The 20,798-nt window shown below is 46.0% G+C and overlaps 1 protein-coding gene and 1 long non-coding RNA gene across 6 annotated transcripts in view; one reads left to right on the top strand and one right to left on the bottom strand.

Annotated features, from left to right (window-relative positions):
- Positions 1-19: 19 nt before the first annotated feature.
- The window catches only part of Ppara (peroxisome proliferator activated receptor alpha), a 71,701-nt gene continuing 50,922 nt past the window's right edge, over positions 20-20,798 (bottom strand). For all 5 annotated transcript variants that reach the window (XM_034516615.2, XM_076911826.1, XM_076911827.1 and 2 more), the window contains 5 exons: positions 20,489-20,649; positions 18,603-18,741; positions 16,439-16,641; positions 8,620-9,067; positions 20-6,012 (listed from right to left, as the gene is read on the bottom strand). In XM_034516615.2, the coding sequence (XP_034372506.1) occupies positions 5,765-6,012; positions 8,620-9,067; positions 16,439-16,641; positions 18,603-18,741; positions 20,489-20,649 (1,199 nt within the window). In that variant the 3' untranslated portion in view covers positions 20-5,764. The remainder of the gene's footprint in view (positions 6,013-8,619; positions 9,068-16,438; positions 16,642-18,602; positions 18,742-20,488; positions 20,650-20,798) is intronic.
- On the top strand, positions 6,012-9,048 carry LOC143434139 (uncharacterized). The gene is made up of 2 exons (XR_013103412.1): positions 6,012-7,584; positions 8,498-9,048. It is a non-coding gene; the product is annotated as an uncharacterized LOC143434139 (long non-coding RNA).

Raw genomic sequence — 20,798 nt, 5'->3', positions numbered from 1 at the left:
TCATTCAAAATGAACCAACTAATTTTTAAAAATACTTTATTTTTTTTTAAACCATTAAGGCAAAACTGTACCCTGAAATTAACTCTTTACATTCATCAGCTTACAGTAGGACATTCCAAACATACAGGTTCCCATAAATTCAGGATATAAATCAACGTGTACAGCCAGTTCAGTCTCCTATGGAGAAAACAAAGACTTGATTTTTTTAAAATTAAGATTAAGTTATAGCCATTTTCTAATTGCCTAGAACCAATTAACTCATGTGACTAGAAAATTCTATTTGCCCTCTGTGTTCACCCTGATTCCTGATGTCCTGGATAGCCCTGTATCCACAACAAGCTGGGGGGTGGGGTGGGAGGATGCTGGTACCAGCTCAGTAATTCCTATTCAGGCCTGTTACCACAGCAGTGAAAGGCTGCAAGCCCCCAGGTCTGAGAGGATGGCACCAAGGACAGTAGTGAGCAGGTGGCAGGAAGCAGGCCTCAGACCTTGCTTTGGAAATGTGCATGTCCTTGTGTGTGTCTGTAAAACCCCATCCCCTTAGGTTCCAATGTGATGGCATTGTGGATTTTGTAGGGAGTAATGAAGACACACCAAGAAGAAATGTGGCTAGGACATTGGAAATGACATGGAGACTCAATGGAACAGCTCAAATTGCCATAGTTCTTTGGTAATAATTCACAGGTAACGATTCTCTAGAGTGGAGAGCTGTTAACCCAACAGGCCTACTCAGTGGCCTTGATAGAAACAGTAATGTAAAGTTGGTGACTTCCAGCCAGGGTTCAGGAAAGTCCGGCTGGCAGAGATAGATACAAACAGATTGGCTTGACTGAAGGAGCAGATTCACACATTGGGAAGAGAAAGTGTGTGTGTGCACACACACAGTGCACAGCTCGGGGGCAGTGACAAGTGAGGGGTGCACACCCCGGGTAGCTGTTGGCAGTTGTTTATTTGGGCTTCCGCTGTGCCTAGCAGGTTCAAGAGCTGGGCTTTGAACATACACTGTACTGAACCCTGACTTAGAGGATTCCAGGTATTGGTGATTAGACACACGGCCACAAGCTAGTCAACTAGTTGTATCAGAGTGTTAAAAAACAACAACAACAGAAATTACAGTATTTAAGATATAGCGCCAGGCACTGGTGACACATGCCTTTAATCCCAGCACTTGGGAGGCAGAGGCAGGCAGATTTCTGAGATTTGAGGCCAGCCTGGTCTACAGAGTGGGTTCTAGGACAGCCAGGGCTATACAGAGTAACTCTGTCTCAAGCCCCTCCCCTCCAAATATAGCTATGAAGATCATTCTTTTTCATTCAGTGCAGAAAACATTGTGACACTTACTATGGATAATACTGATGTCTTCCTAGAAAGGGTGCCATGTGGCATTCAGCCGCTGTGAGGTACACTTAGTTTCAGGCTTGACAAAAGAGCTGGCTGTATCTTTTTTAAGTGAAATTTCCCAAAGTGACGATTTTATCAGGAAAGAGTCAATCACTCCCTAGTCTTCAGGGCCTGGATCCAGGCTCTGTGTGTGACTTAAGCACAGCTGAGTCCCAGGGTCCAGGGAAAGATGTCCCAGTGCCCCATGCTGGCCAGGGAGTCCAGAGGGCCACCTGCCTTTGCTCTGCCCTCACCTGTGGCCCAGGAATGAAGCATCTGTCTTCACCGAATAAATGAATTTTCAGCTGGGTTTGGGTTGGGGGAAGAGGTGATCTCGGAGAGCAATATTTCTTCCTCCTTACAGAGAACTGCAAAGTTTTCGTATTTAACCCCAACTGGCAAACTTTTAAATAAAAAGACATGGAAACAGCCTGGTTGCTGTGACATAAAACAATGCTTCTTGCCTTTTGCCAACAGTAGTACCTGACTGCTGCTAAGGTGTCATGTGCTGTCAGTTGCTTGATCAAGACATGATGCTGAGCCTGGGCACAGTTTGGACCACTTCTGATTGGCACAGGAGTCTCCAAAAGGTGCTCCTCATGATGTAACCACCCTCCCTGACTGAAGTCCCCTTTTGGGGAGAAAAGCAATGGGCTCCATCTCTCATGTCTCAGACTAAGATTCTGAGAAGTAGATGGCTGAGGTCTGATGTTGAGAAAATGTCTTCAGGGGTCCCAGGCTGGTGATAGGCCTGGTAGCAGCAACCTCTTCCACTCTGTGCTGATTAGGGACCACACATATTTTCCTCATGAGCTGGCAGACCACTCCACCGAAGTAAACCCAGAGACGCCAACACATTTCTCAGGAGTCTCAGTGAGGAATGTGGTCCACTTATTTAAACCAAAACCTGTCCATGCAAATTTTAGTGTTTTTAGATAAAGACAAAGGCCATCTCTGGCTATTAGGCTATTGCTCTAATATCCTTAACCTACTCTGGTCTTATAAATACAAATGGTCTCAGCCATACAAATGTAGACTGGGGACACAGTGGTACCTGGTGGCTCAGCAGGAAACCAACATGGCCGTCAGGCTGGTGGTATCTACTTAAAGATGGGTTTAGGCCTTGTTCTCCTACTCCATATGCTGGGTGAGCAGGTTCAGGGAGTTGCTACATTTCCCCAGTGGAACCTCATCTTGAAAGGCCAAACTGGTTAAAGAGAGATACAGTGGAGGTGGCAGGCTTTTTGGCTGTAGGAGGCCCTGGGGCCAAAGGCTGGTTAATCTCAGGAGACAACAGGAAAACTTTAAACTGGAGTTCTGCAAGTCATTTTCAAACCAATGATGCAGGACAAAAATCCCCTTCCTCCATGCATCTGGCTGCTGAGTGTCCAACATGCCCCATGGCATAGTATTTTAGATAAAGCCTCAAGGTGAGACATATTTAGAATCAGATGCAAGCTGAGTGTAGAGGAACTCAAGGGCCATGTTTTTCTGAAGGTCTGTTTCCTTCTGGGGAAGGGCCTGTAAGACCAGCAGAAAGAAGTGTCATGGAGGGAGGGGGTGGAGTGGCCCCTGCAGACAGGACCGTAGGGGAGGTCATGATAGACCTTAGTCCAGTCGATGACTAAGTTTTTCAGATGTGCATCTTTAAGGCACCCTTAAACAGCGAATATGTCTTCACTAGGTCACACAGCCTCTTGAAGACATCAGGAGGCAGGGAGGAGGGACACCAAGGCTGCTTGGTCTCCATTGGTTTCCATTGGTCTTAGATGGCACTAAGATTTTGCCATCAGTGCTGGGAAATGGCTTTGCAATCCTTCTCTAGAGCTCCAGGAGCCAAGGTGGCATCTCTGATTGGGCTGCTGGCTGATGCCATTGACACACCTTGCAGACCATCGCTGCCCACTTTCTCAGTTCCTAAATGTGCCACAGTATTTAACCTGGGCATGTCTTGGGTTACTGACGCCTTGAGAAATCTGGCTAGGTGACCTGAAAGGTCCTAGCACCATGTGACCACATTGTGACTATCCTTCCCATAAAGGAGGGTGCACAAAGTCAGTGACTTTGACGCCAAGGCCACTATGGTCCCTCCTGGCTCTGGGGACAGCTTACAGGCAGTCCCACTAGGCTCCAGGAGTATGAAACTTTCATGAACACGACTGAGCATCAGCTCAGATCCAGACGGACACAGAACTTGTCAGTCAGTTCTGTGGTCCATACTGAAAGCATACAGCAAGGGGCTACTCTTCTTAAGTTTTATATGATTTCAAACAGAATGTTCGACTACTCCGAAAGCCCACGACTCAAAACTCACTTTCTAAGGTCACCTACACTGGAGTGGCATTTGTGTAAGGTTTATTAGAACAGGAGCCTGTCCTCATAGGGAACCTGTGCATGGAAGAGACTTGGCACTGAAATCCACCCTTTGACCCAAACCTAGGACCAACTCTAGCCCCTCTGGAAGCACTGAGAACTGGATGAGCCATGTGACACAAAGGCTGGCTTCTTCCTGACTGAGCTCAGCCCTCCCAGGGATCATATATGAAAATGACTTGCTCTGCCTCTGATGCCTAAGAGCCTTGGCAGACTGCCTGCAGCAGCTACTGTCCAACAGAGCCTTTGATTGGCAGCAAGAAGGGAAGAGGAAGGGAGCAAGTGGGTTTGAGGAAGGACAGAAGACAGGGAGGACAGGGAGAAGAAAGCAGGAGGGAGGAGGGAAGGAGGTCAGTAAGGGTGCAAGTCTTAAATCATGTCTCGATGCTAATTTTCCCTTTTCCCTTATTATTCTTATTATTCTTTCTAGTGTTTTCATAATGCTGACCTTGAACGTTTTATCAGCAGCAATCTTTTTTTTTCCTTTAAACAGGGTCTCACACAGCACAGACTGTCATCAAACCTAATTATGTATATGAAGACTACCTCTGACTTCTGCTGAGGTTGCCGGCATCGACCACCATGGCCCTAAAGCAACACCAGGGACCAAGCCCTCTACCCACTGAGCTACATCCTCGACTCCTTGGCAGTGTCCGTCTGGATCATTCTTTAATAACAAATAATGATGATGTCGGAAGAGTCAAGTTTTCTAAAGATGGGTCGGTCAGGAGCGTAGAAGATACAACCTGATCTGAAATACACAGCCACCCCCTTGGAGGGCAGGTGCTGGCAGGTCCATGAGGTCTGAGAACCCTTTGTGCAACTGTTTCTCTTGAAGGCAGCCAGCACTGCTCTCCCAGTGGGACTGAGGAAAAGGGACTTTACCATCTAATTCTTTAAAACGACAACAACAATAACAACAGACCAACCAAGTGTTGTGAGATCTTCGGCTGGGTACAAATAGAAGCTCAATTAAACCACACCCTTCTCTCTTGTTCTCCAGGGTGACCAGCTCCCTTCAGCCTAGGTAGCGAAGTCACTTTTGCCTTCTCCACTCCAGAGAGAGAAAGAGAGCATCTTATCACCGAGAGAGGTTTTTTTTTTTTTTTTTTTTTTTTTAAGTACTAGTGAAGTATCACATAGAGGAGCTGCCAAAGGGAGGGCCTAGAGGGGCATTTACAAATCTTTTGTGAATCCACCCCTGATATTGCTGCCTTGCCCACACTCTGAGGGTCTGACATGAGCAAAGTTGCAGAACTAGTCGCCCAGGGCTCATCCTGTCTTTGTCTCTCAGACACTAGCTGAAGCCTCCTGAGGCTTCTTGAGATGTAACTTTCTGGGAATCTTCTACACAAATCTGAAAACGATTTTCGCCCCGACGAGTCAGTTACACCCTCCAGAACAGTGAGACCACGGAGAGAATGATGGGATAGCTTATCAAACTATTCTCGAATGTTCTCAGAAGCCAGCTCTCTTTCTTAGAGCCAGGAAACACAAGTGAAGTCTTCCCAATAAACATTTTTTTTGGGGGGGGCCACGTTTAAATGGCTAACCTTGGGCCACATCTTGACTTATAGGGTTTTAAAGGTTAAAAAGTGCAGATTAGTTTTCAGGATACACGACAGTGCAGCACACAGCCAGAGGGACAGCAGGAAGGGACTAGACGGCGACTTTGAGGTTACCCGTTAATTAATGATGAATTATAAATGCAACATAGAGTACTGTGCAATGATTAACATTGGGCCAGTTAAGATCAGACTGGAAACTGCCATTGTCTGTAATTGTTTGAATCCTATTCGCCTCCGATCACCCCCATTTTGGTAGCTGGTAGTCTTAGAAGTGCCCATTTAGAAAGTAAGGACGTGGGAAGAGCCTGCATTACGTAGGCTCAGCCCTCTTCATCCTCAAGGGTTGGAGGGAGGCCATCTGTGCAAATCCCTGCTCTCCCGTATGGGGCCGCAGACCTCAGAGGTCCCTGAACAGTGGCAACAGCCTGCCATCTCAGGAGAAATCAGTACATGTCTCTGTAGATCTCTTGCAACAGTGGGTGCAGCGCTGCGTCTGACTCGGTCTTCTTGATGACCTGCACAAGCTGCGCATGCTCCGTGACCAGCTGCCGAAGGTCCACCATTTTCTGAAGGAGTTTTGGGAAGAGAAAGGTATCGTCCGGATGGTTGCTCTGAAGGTGAAGCTTGAGCACATGCACAATCCCCTCCTGCAACTTCTCAATGTAGCCTATGTTTAGAAGGCCGGGCCGATCTACACTCAAGAGAAGAAAGAGACGTCTGAGTGCGGCCATCTGAGAGGCCCTGGTCAGTGGAGGAGCCAAGTGCCAATGCTTGGTGTGGCCCTGCTGAGAAGGCACCGAAAGACCTTCATATGGCAGCCAGACCAGAGGTCACTGCCTCTGATGGGTACAGACATGACTGAACCTCCTAGCAATTCACAGGACCAGCCCATAGTCCCACCCCACTCCCCGTTATGGTGCAGCTCCTACTTTTGGATTTGTCTGACAATCCCCAGATCACACATCTCTGTAGAAAACAGAGTGCTTCTTCCCGCGTGAAAGTTGTGTATTCAGTTTCCCATCAGCAGCTAAGGGGTGTGATAAGATCAACAAGATGTTTTTTTCTTTTTTTCATATTTATTTATTTATTTATTTATTTATTTATTTATTTATTGAGACTTAGTTTCTCTGTGTAACCCTGGCTATCCTGAAACTCGATCTGTATACCAGGTTGGCTTTGAACTCAAAGAGATCTGCCTGACTCTGCCTCCTGAGTCCTGGGATTAAAGGTGTGTGCCACCACTGCCCCAGGCTCTGTCTTAAAGCAACATTATTAATGCCTTTTGATAAGGCCCAGGTGGAAAGCAGACAGAGAAATGACCAGGGCTGGACAGTATACCAAGGAGCCCTTGGAGTGCAGAGAGGATATAGCAGGAAGTGCCACTGCTCACACTAGGTGGCCTTCCTCGTACAGTCTCAGGTCCCTGTCCATCCATCCATCCATCCATCCATCCACCCATCCATCCATCTATCCATCCATCTGTCCATATCCATCCATCCATCCATCCATCTGTCCATATCCATCCATCCATCCGTCCATCCGTCCATCTGTCCGTCCATCCGTCCATCCATCCGTCCATCCATCTATCCTACTTATGGATGCATAACTAGGACTTAAAAGCTGCTAATGATATAGTGTTTAGTTTGTCTTCTAAAAAATGAGTTTATTTTTTTTATTTTTATTTATTTATTTATTTATTTATTTATTTATTTATTTGGTTTTTCGAGACAGGGTTTCTCTGTGTAGTCCTGGCTGTCCTGGAACTCACTTTGTAGACCAGGCTGGCCTCGAACTCAAAAATCCTCCTGCCTCTGCCTCCCAAGTGCTGGGATTAAAGGCGTGCGCCACCACCGCCCGGCAATGAGTTTATTTTTTAAATGTATTTTAATTACGTGTACATGTGTGTGTTGGGGACTGGAGGGATGCCTGTGAATATGGCTCTCCAGAAGGCCAGAATTGGGCATTGGCTGGAGTTATACACAATCTTGAACTGTCTGATATGGATTCTGTGAACTGAATCCATGTCAGGTCCTCTGTGAGAGCAGCACGTGCCCTTAACCACTGAGCTGTCTCCCCAGACCCTGATGTGGATATTAATCTTTATTGTTCTTTGTAGGCACGGGTAAGACAGGATTTCTCTGTGTAGCCCTTACTGTCCTGGAACTTGCTCTATTGACCAGGCTGGCCTCGAACTCACAGAGATCCACCTGCCTCTGCATCTTGAGTGCTGAGATTAAAGGCATGCACCACCACCACCACCTAGGTAAATTGTCATTGCTTTAGTAGTAACATAAAAATAATACTTAAGGTTTTTGTATATGTATTCGAGGGTGGGTGTGTGTGAAGGCCAGAAGTTAATGTTGGATGATGTTCCTCTGGTGCCATCCACCTTGTTATTTGAGACAGGGTCTCACTGGTCTGGAACTCATGCACCAAGTAGGGTAGTCTGGCTGTCCAGTCAGCCCCAGGGATCTGTCTGACTCTACCTCCACAGCACTGGGATTACAAGAGCAGGCCCACATACATACATACATACATACATACATACATACATACATACAGCCAGTGACTGTGAAGGGCACTATGGCTTCTGGCAGTTAGGTAGAACTGCCACGCATAGGTCTATGCCAAGGCCAGGCAAGGTCAGCTGGGCTTACAGTAGGTGGATGACCTTCCTAGACAAGAGACAAGGCTATTTAAAGAAGTGGAACGCCAAGCCAAACATCAGGGACCATACTGCCAGCTTTCCCAGAGAGGTCTGGCTCTTCCTTCCCTGGGATCGTTCCTTCTGGCAGAGCAGACCTTGCAGCTGCTTTCAGAGAGCCTGGTAGTTTTCAGCATGAATTAACATCAGCATTAACAGCGTGAGCACTGTATCTACACCTGCACTGGACTTTCCAGACTCTTAGCTACTACAATAACTATGTTAATTATACAAATCATCACAGTATATCAGATGTATCTAAGATGCTTATATTTGATATAATTGTATTTTACCAGTGGAGCATATATTTAATTTATGCATATAATATGCCAATATGCATATATATGTATATATATATGTGTATATATATATATATATATATATATATATATATATATATATACACACACATATATATATGCAACTACAATGTATCCTAGCCATACTGTTCTCACTCAGGTCTCCTCCACAGTAACCTGGGCTCAGACACCACCCAACCCTGCCAGCGCTCACTTCACTGTATCAGAATACACACTGGCACCGTATTGACAACCACTGAGTTCCTACAGAAGGGGAAGCCTGAGATCAACTTACCTCCACAGCAAATTATAGCAGCCACGAACAGGGAAATGTCACTGTCATCCAGTTCTAGGGCATTGAACTTCATAGCGAAGTCAAACTTGGGTTCCATGATGTCACAGAACGGCTTCCTCAGGTTCTTTAGGAACTCGCGAGTGATGAAGCCGTTGCCGTACGCGATCAGCATCCCGTCTTTGTTCATCAAGGAGGACAGCATCGTGAAGATGGCCTCATACACACCGTACTTTAGCAAGGTAACTTGGTCATTCAAGTCCAAGTTTGCAAAGCCTGGGATAGCCTTGGCAAATTCTGTGAGCTCGGTGACGGTCTCCACGGACATGCACTGGCAGCAGTGGAAGAATCGGACCTCTGCCTCCTTGTTTTCCACGCCGTTGGCTACCATCTTGGCCACAAGTGTCTTCTCAGCCATACACAAGGTCTCCATGTCATGGATGACAAAAGGCTACAAAGGAAGGTGGTCAAGTGATGATTCTATGGCAAACTATGCAGTCACTGTAATCATTCAAAGCATGTGTGCAGTGCAGTCCTGTCGTTGGACGATCTCGAACTCAGACAACATAAGATTTTGCAGAAAGCTAACAACGTAAGTCAGTAAGATATTTGTCAGGGTTGGAGAGATGACTCAGTGGGTAAGAGCACTCACAACCATTTGTAGTCCAGACCCAGAGAATCTAATGCCTTCTTCTGACCTGTGCAGCACCACACAGGCAGCTGGTACCCAGGCATAAACACAGCCAAAGCACCAGCACATATAAAATTAAAAATAAACAAAAAATTAGAAGATAATCATTATTATTTCCTGGCCTTAGGTAGGGATTTCAATACTAAAAAGCAATAGTCTGAGGCTGCAAAGATGGCTCAGTGGTTACAAGTGTACTTCCCACTTTGCCAGAGAACCAGAGTTCAGTTGCCTGCATCCATGTTGGGCAGCTCACAGCTACGTGTAACTCCAGCTCCAGGGGACTTAATGCTCTTATCTAGACTCCTGGGTAACTACATTTACATGTACACACTGACACAGAGACATACATAATTAAAGATATAAAATAAAATCTATAAAAAAAAAAAGAAAGAAAGAAAGTAACCCAGAGCCCTAGCTGTGGCAGTGACGCTGAGATGAGAGCGTAGCAAAGCCCCTTTGCATTTCTATGGCATTCGCCAGACTCCCAGATACTATCCAAATGGTGCTGAGCATTAAAGTGATTCTTGATCTTATCATTTCCTAAGCCTTGAAGGTAACCATCATTATTTAGCATTGACTTTTGGGTAATTCTGGTGTATAAGTATATGATGGTTAGGACTGGCTTTGTGTAGAGATCAGCAAACAGGCCTTGTTCAACTCTGTAGAGCAAGACTGAGAGAGACCACATTCCAGCGCAGAAAACACAAGGCTTGTGTCAGTGGTCTGTCCTGGAACAAGGGCCAGATCCCAGCCTGGCTCCCTCTCCACACTGCAGCACCATGACATCCACCCCTGCAGGTCTGCCACTTTTTAAAGTCTAGTGAGCAGCCCAGCTTTGTCACTGCTGTGTGTGTGTGTGTGTGTGTGTGTGTGTGTGTGATGGTTAATCTGGATTGTCAAACTGATAGGGTTCAGAATCACCTACAGTAACGAAGACCCACCCTGAATGTGGGGGGCACCATTCCCTAGGCTGGAGTTCTAGATTGTTCATCTCTGCTTCCTGGCTGTGGCCACCATGTGACCAGCTGCCTCATTCTCTTGCTTGCCATCTACCCTTCCCTACTGCGATGGACCAGACCCTCAGACTGCAAGCTAAAATGATCCTAACATTAATTTACACTTGGCAGATATTTTGTCACAACAATGGGACAAATTACAAATAAAGTCACCAAAGACAATTAGCTGTGAGTTGCTACATCTTCATAGTGGCCACACCATTCCCAAGAGACAAATGTGCACTCAGCCAGGATGCCCACTGATGGATGAATGGATGTGCCCAAGAGAACATTAGTCAGCCATTAAAAAAAAAAAAAAAGACATCCTGGTATTTGTGACCAGATGGATGGAACTGGAGGACACAAACACCGAGTACTGTTGCTCATGTGGGTACTAGAAACATTGACCTCAAGAACAGAGAGCAGAGAAAAGACTCTGGAGAGAAGGGAAGGGAAATAGAGAGGGATCTGGTAATGCCACTGACTTCAGATACCTTATGTGGCTCATAAGGAGTTTAAAGGGAGTTTGAACTTTTTGGATACAAGATGACAGATGTTTAAGGAGGTGGACAGACATTTGACTCTGGTTTTATCAGTACATATTTTGTACTTGTGTACAGAGTCTATCCCACAAATGTGTATAATTTAAAAATATTTGCAGCCACTGCACTCTGAGGGACTAAATGTCAGGAACACTGAGAAGAACCAGCTTTTACCCCACCTCTGGCCAGAATTCATATTTGTTAAGCAGGAGTGATGGTATTAAGAGATCTGAATTTTGTGGCCATCTATACCACATGGACGGACACACACACACACACACACACACACACACACACACACACACACAATGTCAATACTTGGTAAGCACAGGACACTAAGGAGGTGGTCAGGTATTGCTTCAGTAACTCCTAGTGTATCTAAGCACAGAGATGAAGCATCCCAGTCACCTAGGAGGTGTGTGACCCATCAATCCCATGCTGGGCCATCAAGACCATCTTCAGGAACCACAGAAAAGATACACAGTCAAGGCAGCATGGTACAGAGGCAGGAGGACATGTGGAGAAGAGGCTATTTCCTGTGAGGTGTTTGTTTAAGTAGAGTCTGAACATGGAATACAACGCTGGACCAAAAAATCCGATTCTAGGTTGATAAAAGATGATGGTGTATTAAAAATGGCTCATTGTGGGGCTGGAGAGATGGCTCAGTGGTCAAGGTATTACCTGCCTTCCACACGATCTGGTTCCACCAAGCATCCATATGGTAGCTTACAATAATCTTCAACTCTAGTCCCAGGGAACCTGAACCCCTCTTCTATCTCCAAGGGCACTGCACACATATGGTGCAAAGTTGTATGTGCAGGCAAAGTACCCGTACACATAAAATAATTCAAGAAAATGACTCACGGGCAAGTGAAAACATTCTGTGGGTAAAACTCGAAGCCAAGCTGAACATTTCAAGTCAGAACAAGGTAAAACACACACACACACACACACACACACACACACACACACACACACACACACACACAAAGGAGTTTCTCTAAAGGCCTTAATAACTGTCCTGATAACCAATTTTGGGAATAATTTGGGAATAGTGACGCTTCAGATAAAACACAGAAAGTCTGATTTAAAGATTTAAAGGGATGACAGAAGCCCAGTGGGTCTGTTGATCTTGGTGGATTCCTTTAGGGCAGGTGAGATGGCTTGGCAGAAAAAGTGTTTGTTTCCAAGCCAGAAAACCTGAGTTTGATCCCTGGGACCCACATAATACAAGAAGACTGACTACTGTGGGATGCCCTCTGACCTCCATGCACATCCCACGTGTGCCCATGTGTGTGTGCGTGCACACACACACACACACACACACTAAATTTAATATAATTTTGATTAATTAAAAGCAAGTATCTATCCTGAGGGAGCACTTCTTCTAAGGATTAGTTGTGGTACTGGAGACTGAACTTGGGACCTGGTATATGCCAGAAACGCTTCTCTAGCAGAGAAGCAGACCCTCAGCCCCGAGACCTTTCCTTTCCTTGTCATTATTGTCTCAACTGTCAGGCATAACAATCATTTCCACAGCGTTCACACGATGCCAGGTGTTATGAGCCATCAGAATGAGTTACAGTTTAGAGGGGGATGTATGTATGCTTCTCTATGATTGCTATATGTGGTGGTTTGACGAGGTAGGACCCCTCATAGACTCATGTGTTTGAATGCTTGGCTTATAGAAAGTGGTACTATTAGGAAGTGTGTCACTGTGGGGTGGACTTTGGGTTTCCTATGCTCAAGCTACACTTTGTGTGGCACACAGTTTCTTTCTGCTGCTGGCATACTGCCATGCTACCCACCTTGGTAATAATGGACTAATCCTCTGAGACTATAAGTGGCGGCCATTAAATGTTTTCCTTTATAAGAGTTGCCATGGCTGGGCAGTGGTGGCGCACGCCTTTAATCCCAGCACTTGGGAGGCAGAGGCAGGCGGATCTCTGGGTTCGAGCCCAGCCAAAAAAAAAAAAAAAAAAAAAGAGTTGCCACGGTCATGGTGTCTACTCAGCAATGGAAACCCTAACTACTATAGTATCTTTATTCTCATTCTCAACACTTTTTTTTTTTTTTTAGTTTTTTTGAGACAGGGTTTCTCTGTATAGCCCTGGCTGTCCTGGAACTCACTCTGTAGACCAGGCTGGCCTCGAACTCAGAAACCTGCCTGTCTCTGCCTCCCAAGTGTTGGGATTAAAGGTATACACCACCACGCCCAGCTCAACACATTTTTTAATGTGCACTCAGCAGAAATCAAAGTGGAAAGCAAGCAAATAAACAGCCAAGATTTTGAACAACACAGTGAGAGGGGCTAGGACCTCCCGGAGTATTTGACAGGACAAACGTACATCGGGACTCTTCCAGAAGGGGGATGTGGAGAGAGATGAGCTCTAGGGGGCCTGATGATTGCCACTACAGGGCAGCTTCAAGGATGAGGGCAGCCTCGGCTACACAGCTCACAGGGTGAGGCGAAATGGAGAGGTGGCCCCTCTTGAAAAGACAATTAAGAATTCTGAGTTATGGGGCTGGAGGAATGGCTCAACAGTTAAGAGGAAGCACTGATCTTAGGAAAACCTGAGTTTAGTCCCCAGCACCACACTGGACAGCTCACAATGTCTGTAATTCTAGCTCTGATGCCCTCTTCTGACCTCCAAGGGCACTTCTATTCTCATGTGCGCACACACACATATACACACATACCTACACATGACTAAAACTATAATAACTTGGGGCTGAAGAAATGGCTCGATGGATAAGAGTGCTGGCTGCTCTTCCAAAGGACCCTGGTTCAATTCCCAGCACCTGCACGGCAGCTCATAAACTGTTTTGTAATTTCAGTTCCAGGGGAGCTGATATCCTTACACAGACACACACGTAGGCAAAATACCAGTGCACATAAAAATTCTTTTAAAAAATCAAAAACTCTTTAAAGGTTCTATGTCTGGTTGGGCCTGCAGTATATACTTAGTATCCTAGTATTCACAAGGCCGAGGCAGGAGGATCCCATGAATTTAAAACTAGCACTGAGTCAGTGAGACTCTCTCTCTCTCCTCTTTCTTACACACACACACACACACACACACACACACACACACACACACACACACACGGGGGGGGGGTGGCAGGCATGCATACATGCACAAAATAAGTATTTTAAATCTTGTAAAAGGCATAGTCTCTTGATGTCCCTGCAGCAACAGGACCAGCATCTTACAGACATACAAGAACAGTGAGGCTGGTGGTAGGCACTCTGCCACCTGGACATTTCCCAGGCTGGGCAGAGTTGGAAGAAAAAAGATGGGGTCTCACACTGGAGCAGCAAGTTCTGGGAAGCAGGCCAGCAGTCTTTGCAGGAAGAGAAGGAGGCCTGGCCTCTGAAATGACATGAGACCTGGAAGTAGGAAGTAATTATTGATTCTGGCCAACAGTGTGGTCAAAAGCAGCTAGATATTGTGTCTACAGCTGGTGCCTGCATAGATGTTAGTGGCTGAATCAGTCAGTTAAGTTGCCATAAGCCATTAATTTGTGTGTGTGTGTGTGTGTGTGTATCACACACATACACACACACACACACACACACACACGTTTGTATGGTACCTGGGTGCCTGAGGAAGACAATGTAGGATGTCTTTCTCAATCTGTCTCTATCTTATTTTCTGAGATAAGTTCTCTCACTGAACCTGAAACTCATTGGTGTAGCTAAGTCCACTGTCTAGCAAGCTACAGAAATCCTCTTGTCTCTCCCTCCACAGTGCTGGGATTGCAGATGTGTGTGACCACATCTGGCTTTTTATGTTTGTGCGGGGATCCAGACTCAGGTCCTGATGCATTGTACCCTCAGAGACATCTCTCGGCCCTCACCTCGTCTGTATTTCTCATACAGCCGCTCCCAGCCCTGACTATTACCCTATCTTTCATTTCCATGTGAGTCCTGATTCTCCTGAGCTCTGACAGAGAGTGGTGGAACCTCCTAAGAACATTGTGGCGAAGAAAACAGAGGCAACTCAGTAGGGATCAAATCAGAATCCAAGCAGAGTATGTGGGTATGAATAAAGCTGGCCCTTATGTTTGCTCTAAGTCTCAACATTTGAGGGAGCAATAGAAGTGTCTCAAATGGAAATTCTGATCTCCTTCATTTGAGGTCATCACCACAGAAATGCAAACTTCACCCTGTGATTTAGAAAGGCTCTAATTCGCCGGGCAGTGGTGTTGCACGCCTTTAATCCCAGCACTTGGGAGGCAGAGGCAGGCAGATTTCTGAGTTTGAGGCCAGCCTGGTCTACAGAGTGAGTTCCAGGACGGCCAGGGCTACACAGAGAAACCCTGTCTCGAAAAACAAACAAAAAGAGAGAGAGAGAGAGAGAGAGAGAGAGAGAGAGAGAGAGAGGAGAGAGAAGAGAGAAGAGAGAAGAGAGAAGAGAGAAGAGAGAAGAGAGAAGAGAGAAGAGAGAAGAGAGAAGAAAGAAAGAAAGGCAGGCAGGCTCTAACTCAGTGGTTTTCAACCTGTGGGTTGAGATCCCTTTGGGCTGCCTATTGGATATCTTGCATACCAGATATTTACATTATGATTTATAACAGTAGAAAATTATAGTTACAAAGTAGCAATGGAATAAGTTTATGGTTGGGGGGGGGGTCACCACGACATGAGGAACTGTATTAAAGGGTCTCAGCATTGAGAAGGTTGAGAACCCTGCTCTAATTGGAAAGATCCTTTGGGCTCACCTGGTGTGGAATTTGCTGGGAGCTTCTAAAATGTCTCAAGTCACTTCATTGGAGAATTTACTAAAGAATTAGAAGTCCCAGTAAAAGAGAGATTGGGCTTGCTCATTAAAGTATGTGCCATGTGAAATCCTTCATTTTCCCGTGACTAGAGATTCTAGCTTGTAATTCCCAATAAGGAAACTTCCAAGCTATTCACTAGTGCAAAATAAACCAGTCATACCAGGTACACAGGATAAAGGCAAGAGTCCTTATGTGCCAAGTGAGGGCTGGCCCCTCTGTGAAAATGGCTCTTGAACCCCTTCTAGAGTGCACAAGGCTTATCCAGCCATGGGAACTGTGGGTCATGAGCCAGGCAAGTGTTATAGGAGCAGCAGAGATGGTGGCAAGCTGAAATATACCAGATGCTTCCTGTCAACAAGGGCCATCCCCATGACCTGAGCTATCACAGTGAAGAAAAAGCAAGAAGGTAACAAAGACAGCAGGTATGGCTTTATCAGAAAGAACGAGAATGTTCTAAATAGGGAAGGAATAGGCTTGGTTTTTGGCCTTCAAATAGGGATTAAAACACACTTAAGAAACACCCGATACTCGGTAAGGTATTAACTAGATTATTTTGTCGTATCAATTACACAGCCTTTATAAATGCCTAGGTTGCTAGGAGCTGAGGCGAGCCCAGGCAGGAAGGTAGCAGTTAGTGTGAAAGTACATTTTAGAACCTCAGCATGACCCCATGTATTTCCATGGCCCTTCCTTGGACTTTGGGATAAATTCTATTTCCTACACCAAACAATGTTCTCAGTCATTCCCTGTGACTGGAGTTGACATATCACCTAGGGACATTTCAAGGTACCAAGGGCAGTAGAAGCACCTACCGGGTTGTTGCTGGTCTTTCCTGCGAGTATGACCCGGGCCTTGACCTTGTTCATGTTGAAGTTCTTCAGGTAGGCTTCGTGGATTCTCTTGGCCAGAGATTTGAGGTCTGCAGTTTCTGAATCTTTCAGGTCGTGTTCACAGGTAAGAATTTCTGCTTTCAGTTTTGCTTTCTCAGATCTTGGCATTCTTCCAAAACGAATTGCTGCAGTTGGGGTGAAGATGAAACAAGGGGGGATGTAGACGTGGTCAAGGCATTCGACAGCCAAGGCAGAGGTGGAGGAAGAGAGGAAGGTCACACCAGGAACGGCAAGCTAAACCCATTCCTCATTACCATCAAACCTTCTACTAAAGAGACCAAAAACCAAACACACAGCTTATCAATGGGACGGCTTACTGTTGTCCTCAGGTAGGCCATTGGCCAAGGTGAAGGGAATGAAATTAAGTTATCTATCTATCTATCTATCTATCTATCCATCCATCCATCTATCTTTCTATCATCTACCTATCTACTATCTATCTACCTATCTATCTACCTATTATCTATCTGTCTGCCTAACATCAGCCTATTAATCGTCTATTGTTGGGGGCCGACTTTTAGCAGAACGCGGCTATCAGCTTTGCAGCCATCTTGAGCCATATACCCTGATATGAGACTTGGATTACAATAGCCTACAACAGCTGAACACACTCTGATAATCTTGGTTTAGATACCTTGAGATTAAAGGTGAGTGAGATTAAAGGTGTGTGAGATTAAAGGTGTGTGACTTAAGAGTATGACTTAGAAGTATAGAGATCAGAGTTAGAGACAAGACCTAAGGGCATGATTAAAGGTGTAACTTAGAGGCGTGGCTTAGAAGTAAGACATATAAAAGGCAGAGACAGAACAGATCAGAATCAGACTGAGATCAGAGAATCAGACACATCAGACATTAGGTAGAGTCTGCCCTCACCCTCGCTCTTGCTGAACCCCGACCCGCAGACCGGAGCGGCAGCTTGGGCTGGGATACAGTGGCCACCCAAATGCGGGGCAGCCCGGGCCTCAACATTTTGCTCGGGCCACGACGCAACATTATTTTGGCCGCCCCTACGTGGGGCTAGTGTGGACCCCAACAGTCTATCTATATAGCTATCTGTCTGTGTACTTACTTATCTATTATTTGCCCATTAACCGTCTGTCTGTCTGTCTGTCTGTCTGTCTATGTGTTTTTTTGAGATGGTCTCATATAGTGGGTCATGCTTGCTTCCAAATAACTGTATAACCGAGGATCATCTTGAGCCCCTTAGCACCTTGCCTCAGCCTCTCTGGTGCTCAGATTACAGGCTAGGTCTCTGTAGTGCTGGGACCACATAGCTTCATGAACCCAGTGCCTCATGCATGCCAGCTAAGCATTCTACCAGCTGAGGGGCATCTCCAGCCCTATTTTTTTTTTTTAAAGACAGGGTGTTCCAATATAACCATGAAGTTACAAAAATCTTCTAGCCTCAGCATGCTGAGTGCTGGGATTATAGGCATGTAGCACTATGCCTGTGATCCTAGCACTCCCTGGAGGTAGAGGCGGGTGGATGTCTGTGAGTTCAAGGACAACCTGGTTTACTCAGTGATTTCCATACCAGGAATTCACGATCAGCCTCAGTTATATAGTTAGTTGGATGCAAGCATTATGCACTATATGAGACTCTGTTTCCAAAAAAAAAAAAACATAGACAGACAGACAGATGATAGATAAATAAGTATATAGCCAGCTAGCTATATAGATAAATGATTAAAAATCTGTTAGGCAGACAGACAAATGATAGATGGTAGGTAGATCGTAGATATATAGATAGATTTTGAGACCCCCATCTCAAAAAATGAATGAATGAATGAATGAATGAATGAATGAATGAATAATTTTCACTGGGAACCATTTTCTAAATTATAGTATGGCTGAAAAAATGGAAACTCACAGTATGGTTCAATGTTTGAAACAACACACATTCGAGAGTGACCTCCAAGTTGACAGCCAAGTCTCACCGTAAGAGTCTCAAGTGCTCTGCCAAGTACCAGCTGCCAGAGATAGTTACACGGCACAGCACACCCATTCACAATACAGCTGTTTTGACTGATCAAGGAGGGGAAACTGAGGCATGGACTGACACAGTATGCCCAGCAGCCTTACCTACCATTGTGTGACATCCCGACGGACAGGCACTTGTGGAAACGGCAGTACTGGCATTTATTCCGGTTCTTTTTCTGAATCTTGCAGCTTCGATCACACTTGTCGTACGCCAGCTTTAGCCGAATAGTTCGCCGAAAGAAGCCCTGTGACGTCAACACATAACTTACTTATAGAACGTGGGCTCTGGGTAAGTCTCCAGACTGGCTTTGCTCAGCTCTCTTGTGGATTTGATTGGTTGACTGACTGGCTTGTTTTGAAACAGGGTCTCATGGAGCCCATTGGGGCAAAGAGCTTGCTCTGTGGTCAAAGATGTCCTTCAACTCTTGACCTTTCTGCTTCCACCTCCCCAGTGCTGGAAGCCCTTGGCTGAGCACCACCATGACTGGCTTTATGGGGTTCTGAGGATCCAACCCAGGGCTTCATGCATGCTAGGCTAGTACTCTCCCAGCTGAGCCATGCTGCAGTCCTACTGTCTCTAAGAAGCTACGTGTTGAAGTTCTAGAAAGTCTCATGTAACTGGGGCAAATAGGGACTGTGTATGTCACTGCATTGAAAGTGGAAACTAATGTGCTAAGGCAGAGTTCAAAGCAATCTCAGAAAGACCCTAACAGACTGGGGAAGATGTCACCAAGTCCCTAAGAGAAAACATTACAACAAGAGGACAATGGCTAGTCAAAAGCAACACTCTTGCTTCATAACTGCATCGAGGCTTCACCCAGGAAGAAAACAGCCTGAGCTCATCAAAGCCAAGCCAACTGGACATGGCCCGACAAAGGGCCCCATCCCAAGTTGCATTTTTAAAGGGATACAGATAGAAAACTCAGGAAGAGGTTTATTTTGCCTTTTTGGGTCCTTTGCTTTTGAGGGGTGCTTCCTCCTCTAGCCTGAGACAGTGGACTCTCATGGCTCATGTGAAAGGCTTTTCTTGGAGACTGGGGGACCAGAAGGGGAAAGTTCCTCATCTAGGCGTGTGAGGTAGACTGTCAAAAGGACCTGTGGGATGGAGAGGAAGAGTGAGCATCAAGGCCTGCGGATGTCAGGAAGCACCAGGCCCTTGATCTGGGTTCACTGTTGCCATGCACTAGGCTTGTAAGACCAGGCCCACCCAAGGAGACATGGCAGTGCTTCAAGAATGAAGGTACAGAAAAGTCTAGGGTATTTCCTCAGATCCTGGACACTTCCAGAAGGTACTAGGAAGGGAGCCTTTGGATTTCAAGTGAACGTCTGCATGTCTCAATTTTCTATATATGGTGTCTATGAACTGACAAACTTGAAAACGTCCTTGCAGCAGAAGGGGATTCCCTTTATGCATGCGGGGGCTGGGTCATGTCTGGCTAGAGGTCAAGTTGGCTCTCAGTGGAGATAAAGATACACAGGAGGGTGCAGGAGGTTAGGAGGATGTCAGTATGTGCCAGAGGTGACTGGCTGGGGGTCAGTTACAGGAGTAGAGGAGCTAGGTACTATGGACCCTGAGCAAGGGACAGAACACCCTTACTCAATGCATGGTAACCTCTGCCCCACCCGGCCTCTAAAGAGGTCCTGAGTTAGTAGGTAAACACATTCCTCTACATGGTCACCTCTGCTCTAGCTGGCTTCAGGGCTGGTCCTGAGGTAGTGTGTAGTCTATACTCTGTGCTGTGGGAAGAGTCATTTTTAAGTGGACTGCTCTTTGTTTCCTTGTTCGTTTTGTTTTAAAGGATATGCCCCTCTCAAATGTTTACAAAGTACAGCAAAGCAACCTGCCCTAGATTGTCAAAAGAGGAGTCAACTTGATATGGAAGCCAGTTCTCTGCTCTTTCTGGTGGTCTCCGAGTGTTGACAGCCATCTCCTAGAGGACCGAAGGCATCAAGCCATGTGGCCACCTCACCCTTCACCTGGGGCCTCCATACCTTGCAGCCTTCACATGCATGGACTCCGTAGTGGTATCCTGAGGCCTTGTCCCCACATATTCGACACTCGATGTTCAGTGCACTGCCAGGGGACTCATCCGAGCTGGTGGGAATCACAGGGCAGCTGACTGAGGAGGGGCTGGAAGCTGGAGAGAGGGTGTCTACAGAGGGAAGAGGAAAGAGTGTGAAACCTGGGGTGTTACCAACCATGTCAGAATCAGATCCTTGGGAAGATCACATTTCGTAACAGGGGATGTGTGATGTGAGCAGGTGCCTCTCTTGAATCAGCCCTGCCCCTGGCCACACACTG

Source organism: Arvicanthis niloticus, chromosome 13 (assembly GCF_011762505.2).
Source record: "Arvicanthis niloticus isolate mArvNil1 chromosome 13, mArvNil1.pat.X, whole genome shotgun sequence".
In the NCBI taxonomy this organism is placed as follows: Eukaryota; Metazoa; Chordata; class Mammalia; order Rodentia; family Muridae; genus Arvicanthis; species Arvicanthis niloticus.
The sequence above is the reverse complement of the archived record's forward strand: the minus strand, read 5'-3'. Positions and strand labels throughout refer to the sequence as shown.